We start from the raw sequence: 7,877 nt of genomic DNA, 5'->3' as shown, positions 1-7,877 counted from the left end.
GCCATTTCCCGCATTAGCGAGGTAGCGTTAAGAACAGAGGAGTGGGCCTTTGAGGGAATATCCTCACCTGGCCCAATTCTCTGTTTCTTCTTTTGGAAAATTAAAAAAAAACGAGAGTGGCTAGGATACGCGGCTCTCACCCGCGAGGCCCGGGTTCGATTCCCGGCACGGGAACCATATATATATATATATATATATATATATATATATATATATATATATATATATATATATATATATATATATATATATATATATATTTTTTTTTTTTTCTTTTTTTCTTTTTGCTTTGTCGCAAGGAAACAGACGAAAGAGATGGCCCAACCCACCCCCATACACAATGTATATACATACACGTCCACACACGCAAATATACATACCTATACATCTCAATGTGCACATATATATACACACATAGACACATACATATATACCCATGCACACAATTCACACTGTCTGCCTTTATTCATTCCCATCGCCACCTCGCCACACATGGAATACCATCCCCCTCCCCCTCATGTGTGCGAGGTAGCACTAGGAAAAGACAACAAAGGCCCCATTCATTCACACTCACTCTCTAGCTGTCATGCAATAGTGTCCGAAACCACAGCTCCCTTTCCACATCCAGGCCCCACACAACTTTCCATGGTTTACCCCAGACGCTTCACATGCCCTGATTCAATCCACTGACAGCACGTCAACTCCGGTATATATATATATATATATATATATATATATATATATATATATATATATATATATATATATATATATATATATATATATATATATATTGTGTGTGTGTGTGCCCTATACTATATTTTTGAATCTGAGGTACCCAGTTACAGGAAGCTTCACTATATTTCTGCACTTCTGGGATATGAAAGTTTACTTCGTCAATCAAAACACGAAGGAAAGCACCAACTCGGTATCTCTAGCGTTACAATATCAGAGTTTACCAGGTCAACCCAAACCCCACAGAAGACACTACTCTCAAAATGACTGTAATTCAGAGAAGAGACGTGGAAATTCTCGTCTCCCAAGCACAGGTGGTCTTGGGTGCTGGGGGGAACGGGAAGGCCTTCCTTGTTCCGTGGCAGGAGGAAAGAGCCGTGCTGAAGGTCTCTCACAAAGCTGAGGATAACAAACTCATGCAAGAGGCCCAACACATGGCTCACCTTGAAGGAGCCGGAGGTGTCCCTAGGCTTTATGCTACCTGCGAAAACCCACCGTCCATTGTGATGAGCTACGCGGGCCGATCGACTCTCGAGGATGTCTTGAGGGGCAACAATCCACAAGGTCGCTTCGATCTCCTGCAACTGGCACTGTTGGTTGGACACAGACTGCAGGAGATGCACGACAAAGGGATAATCCACAATGATCTGAAGAACGATAATGTGATCGTGAGCGGCGATCCTCAGGCGCCCCAAGTGAGCATCATTGATCTGGGGTTTGCCTGTGTCGAACACCAGAACCTGGGCCTCAACTCCTCTCCTGGTAAATGCCTATGGATTGCGCCAGAGGTGAGGTCTGGCCAACCCAGCACCACGGCGTCTGACGTGTACTCCTATGCCTTCCTCCTGAGTCAGATTATCAAACAAGTTTACCGGAGTCGCCGCTCACGCTTGGCCACTATTGTCAAACAGGCTAAAAAGGAGGATCCCTCTGCTCGACCCACATTGGACCTTATTATGAAAGACTTGCAATATGCCATCGACAGGAGTTTGGCAGCATGAAGGAATGTCCAGAATGTCCAGGCCGATAAACCTTTGCTGACGACATAGCCAATATATATATATATATATATATATATATATATATATATATATATATATATATGTATATATATATATATATATATATATATATATATATATATATATATATATATATATATATATATATATATATATATATATATATATATATATATATATATATATATACAAACTACATTGCAACTTACATATAAAAAGAATCATCAAACTTCACTATATTAACTTTACTATATTTGAATATAAACAAGGTCTAACCGAGGTTACTTGGTTGAGCAAGACGTGAGAATATCATCAAATGGGCCTCCAGCCCTGGGTTGAAATTGTCGTTCTGACGTATTTCGAGTTCAGTGCTGATACAGGACCATTGATTAAAGGACTATCTTCTTAGTCTGTGTAACTTCGCCTGACCCGATCCACGTCTTCAATGGCTTTCTGTTACTACAAACGGGATTACAAAGGAAAGGCTTCCTTTGTTAGTTTCATGAATACCTTCGTTCAAATGAAGGGAAAGACTATTACTATGAAGCGGTACCTTATCAGCAGGAAAGAGCTGCAGCAACGGTATGAAAGTTACTGCAAGATACATAACGAGCCCGTGGCTTCCAACGTAAACATCGGCCGCCATTTGGGTTCACTCGGCATCATGTGTGACACCAAGATTGGACCCGTTGGGAAACAGGAACGATACTATTCTGGTATCATGTGGCTCGATGGCGCAGGATCACCAACTGATATGCAAAGAAAATGGAGAAAGCCGCCCAAACGTATTATGAAGGCCGTGCAAGAGAAGATCGAGAGGAATCGGTTGAGGGACGATATCGCTCACAGTATATTGAAATTTATACCCAAGACTTCCCCTGATCTACAGACACAGGCAGTCACAGAGACCACCAGCCCCGCTTCCCAGACACAGCCAGTCAGAGAGACCACCTGCCCCGCTTCCCAGACACATCCAGTCACAGAGACCACCAGCCCCGCTCCCCAGACACAGCCAGACACAGAGACCACCAGCACCGCTCTCCAGACACAGCCAGTCACAGAGACCACCAGCCCCGCTCCCCAGACACAGCAAGTCACAGAGACCACCAGCCCCGCTTCCCAGACACAGCAAGTCACAGAGACCACCAGCCCCGCTTCCCAGACACAGCAAGTCACAGAGACCACCAGCCACGCTTCCCAGACACAGCAAGTCACAGAGACCACCAGCCCCGCTCCCCAGACACAGCCAGTCACAGAGACCACCAGCCCCGCTTCCCAGACAAAGCCAGACACAGAGACCACCAGCACCGCTCTCCAGACACAGCCAGTCACAGAGACCACCAGCCCCGTCCCCCACACAGAGCCACAAGATCCTGACATTGAGAATACAAATCAATTTCTCGATGATTTTTTGCTTTCACTGGAGAAGAACTGATGAGTTCCTTATAGACAAGACAAAATGTTAAAAAAAGAATCTATATAAGTTCACTTATGGAGTGAGATCTTTGACGGAGCTGTACTGCCTATAGCACAGTCTACCAAAGGGTGATCTTTGGTGTCGTGCAGTAACCTCATGAGGGCGGAGTCCGGCTACACTTTCTTTACCGAGGAAAAGATCTCTGCACTAATAGACAACTGTCCTAGCAACACTTATATGAGATGAATAGATGGATGCTCTAATGATCGAAAATATACAAGTTTGAGGAGGACTGACAACTATATACATTCGGTTAGCCAATCTTCATATGACTGGGGCTATTGTTCCCTCTGATTGATTCATTTTTCAAGATTAAGGAAAGTTATAATAAAAATATTGTATTGAGTTTCTCCGTTGGCGTCAGGGTAAACACCCATCCCCCCCGAAGCTTGGTTACCTTTCCGTGGTGGGGGGGACTTCATGGATTGGGCAGTAGCAACCATCGTTGGTTGCTTCTGTTTAATCCATGAACGAAAAACCAAGCATCTTGAACGTAATTGTCGTATAAATTCACTTGGTGTCAAAACTGACGCGAAAGTGGTTGTCTCAATTTTGTCAGAAATGTTTGTGCGTTGCGGCCTGATGGCGGGAGTCGGTTTGGCGCTGTGGTCATGAGGGAATACGAGGAAGATTGGCAACCGTCCCAGAAGTAGCTACAGTGAGGCCCAGCAGCTGTCCCTAATACTGTGGAAGGCACTCATGTAAGGTGTGCAGTGAGGCGTAGCAGTAACAAGGGAAACGGACAACCAAAACAGCAACCTTGATCATCAGGAGGATATCCAATGCTCAGAGTAGATAAGGACGATTATTGTATGGCTTCGCTCAGAGGATGAAAATCTTAGCCGTGAAAATCAACAAGTTCATATGCATCATGGCCTTCGGTCTTCATTCCTCACCGGTGATCACCTTCTCAAGGTTAATGACTAACATTTGTCGTCACATGTTGGGCCAAGATGTATTGGTTTATCTTGATGATATAATTGTCATGTCTCCAGATATTGCTTTTCATTTCAAAAGTCTTGAGAGAGTATTTCTACGACTTAATGATGCGAACCTAAAAGTCAAGTTATCCAAATGTTCCTTTCTACAAACAAGAATTAATTACTTAGGTCACACCGTTGATGAAAACGGCATTCAACCTAATGCACATAAAGTCAAAACAATTGTAGAATGGCCAGTCCCTTCCACAACAAAGGTCAAATCCTTCCTTAGTTCAGCAAGATATTATCGAAGATTTATCGCTATTTTCGCGAAGATCGCAAACCCCCTCACTTTATTTCTGAAACAGGAAGTTACATTCCAGTGGTCTACAGTGCATTAAACTTATTCAAACAATACTTAATCGAGGCGCCTATCCTTCGGTTTCCCAACTTTGACAAACCCTTCATTTTGCACACAGATGCTTTAAACATGGTCTTGGAGCTGTACTTATGCAGGAGTCAAATAAGGGTAGACTTTTTCCCATAGCCTATGCGAGCCGTTCATGTTCAAAGACGGAATCGAAATACTCAATAACTGAGTTAGAAGGCCTTGCAGTTGTTTGGGTACTCAAACATTTTATGGAATACATATATGGTTACCCTATTACAGTTTATACAGATCACTGGGCACTGGTAGGTATTTTTCAACGACAAGATCCTACAGGAAAGTTTCAGAAATGGTTTCTAATCATACAAGTATTTGATCCAGATTTTCGTTTTGTTTCTGGCTCATCCACTGTAGTTGCAGACGCGCTTTCTCCGCAGAGTGGGTGCAGTCACTGTAAATAATAGCCTCGTTGATTTTGATGTAGAAAGGTTGAGACAGCATCAACGGGATGACCCAGTCTGGGGTCCTGTCATAGAATTCCTAGAGGATATAAGATCTTCCTTGGATGCTAAAACAGTTGTCCCAGTCAGAGAATTGTATTTAGCACAGTGAGTGAGTCTTGTGCAGGGACGCGAAATTAGGAGTGCCTGGCCGTGTTGTTAAACAAACAATAATTCCAACAGCATTAGTACAGGATTTTTTAAAGTCAGCACATGATTCACCACAGGCCGCACACCCAGGCGCAGATAGATGCTATAAGCAGACTTGTTTGAGGTATTTTTGGCCAAGATGCAGAAAAACATTACAGATCATATTTTGAGGAGCCAAACCTGTAACACACACAAGGGAAGTCCCACTACCCCGCAGACTGTGTTAAGATATCCTTTACCTTCATACCTATGGGAAAGAGTTCATATGGACATATTAGGAGGTTTTCCTAGGTTCATGGCTGGCTACAGATACATCTTAATAATTACTGACGCCTTCGCGAGATATTGTGAATTAGTCCCCGTTCAAAATAAAGACGCAGCCACCGTCGGTAGGGCGTTCAAAAAATATATCATAGACAGATATAATGCTCCGAAGATTTTAGTCACAGATAATGGAGGGGAATTAAATAACTCATTATTAGAAGAACTCTATGAATTGTATAACATAAGTAAATGTAATATAATGGCACATCACCCAGCCTCGAATGGCCTCTGTTTTGATAAAGTGTTGCCGTATGACATAATAGCGTCCCCTCCTTCATGTCCAGCGGTTCAGAAATCAATTGTAGCGGAAAAATATCGCACGACTCATTTGATTCATCAAAGGATCAAAGAAAATCTAGGTGAAGCCACTACAACCTTCACGAACTAGGCTGATAAATCCGCAAAACCATCAAAGGTACGTGGCTCCCGGACTCTTGGTAATGGTGCAGGAATTAAACTCTACAAGTGAGGATCGTAAACTTGGCCCAAAATGTTCTGTTCTCTATAGAGTCTTAGCTCATTTAAAGGGACATAAGTTTAGGGTTCGGCATCTAAACACAGGTGACATTCGTGAAGAACATGAGGACCACTTGAAAGTTGTACAGTATTGTGAACATGATCATCCCGTTACCACAACAGACAGTAATTCTCAAACCCCAAACAATGTCACCCAACCACCTTCTACCACTGTTCAGTCTGTCCCCACACCACCACCCTCACATCACCACCACCCTCACATCACCACCATCCTCACATCAACACCACCCTCACATCACCACCACCCTCACATCACCACCACCCTCACATCACCACCACCCTCACATCACCACCACCCTCACATCACCACCACCCTCACATCACCACCATCCTCACATCAACACCACCCTCACATCACCACCACCCTCACATCACCACCACCCTCACATCACCACCACCCTTACATCACCACCACCCTCACATCACCACCACCCTCACATCACCACCACCCTCACATCACCACCACCCTTACATCACCACCACCCTCACATCACCACCACCCTCACATCAACACCACCCTCACATCACCACCACCCTCACATCACCACCACCCTCACATCACCACCACCCTCACATCACCACCACCCTCACATCACCACCACCCTCACATCACCACCACCCTCACATCACCACCCTCACATCACCACCACCCTCACATCAACACCACCCTCACATCACCACCACCCTCACATCACCACCACCCTCACATCACCACCACCCTCACATCACCACCACTCTCACATAAACACCACACTCACATCACCACCACCCTCACATCACCACCACTCTCACATAAACACCACACTCACATCACCACCACCCTCACATCACCACCACCCTCACATCACCACCACCCTCACATCAACACCACCCTCACATCAACACCACCCTCACATTAACACCACCCTCACATCACCACCACCCTCACATCACCACCACCCTCACATCACCACCACCCTCATATCAACACCACTCTCACATCAACACCACCCTCACATCAACACCACCCTCACATCAACACCACCCTCACATCAACACCACCCTCACATCACCACCACCCTCACATCACCACCACCCTCACATCACCACCACCCTCACATCACCACCATCCTCACATCAACACCACCCTCACATCAACACCACCCTCATATCACCACCACCCTCACATTAACACCACCCTCACATCACCACCACCCTCACATTAACACCACCCTCACATCAACACCACCCTCACATCACCACCACCCTCACATCACCACCACCCTCACATCAACACCACCCTCACATCACCACCACCCTCACATCAACACCACCTTCACATCACACTCCTCTCACATCACCACCACCCTCACATCACCACCACCCTCACATCACCACCACCTCACATCACCACCATCCTCACATCAACACCACCCTCACATCAACACCACCCTCACATCACCACCACCCTAACATCACCACCACCCTCATATCACCACCACCCTCACATCAACACCAACCTTCACATCACCACCACCCTCACATCACCACCACCCTCACATCACCACCATCCTCACATCAACACCACCCTCACATCAACACCACCCTCACATCACCACCACCCTCACATCACCACCACCCTCACATCACCACCACCCTCACATCACCACCACTCTCACATCACCACCACCCTCACATCACCACCACCTCACATCACCACCACCCTCACATCACCACCACCCTCACATCACCACCACCCTCACATCACCACCACCCTCACATCAACACCACCCTCACATTTACACCACCCTCACATCACATCAACCTCACATCAACACCACCCTC

General features: G+C 45.7%; 1 protein-coding gene across 1 annotated transcript; it reads left to right on the top strand.

The window, feature by feature from the left end:
- The first annotated feature begins 998 nt into the window (after positions 1–998).
- On the top strand, positions 999–1,736 carry LOC139762252 (uncharacterized). The gene has a single exon (XM_071686849.1). It carries the CDS (start codon positions 999–1,001, stop codon positions 1,734–1,736), a length of 738 nt encoding a protein of 245 aa, XP_071542950.1.
- Positions 1,737–7,877: the final 6,141 nt, after the last annotated feature.

The sequence above is a fragment of the Panulirus ornatus genome, chromosome 43, assembly GCF_036320965.1.
Source record: "Panulirus ornatus isolate Po-2019 chromosome 43, ASM3632096v1, whole genome shotgun sequence".
Classification (NCBI taxonomy): Eukaryota; Metazoa; Arthropoda; class Malacostraca; order Decapoda; family Palinuridae; genus Panulirus; species Panulirus ornatus.
Note: the sequence above shows the minus strand (reverse complement) of the source record. Positions and strands in the feature narration are given on the sequence as shown.

Coding starts and splice junctions, on each gene's coding strand:
- LOC139762252 (XM_071686849.1), top strand. CDS start 999: ATGACTGTAATTCAGAGAAGAGACGTGGAAATTCTCGTCTCCCAAGCA.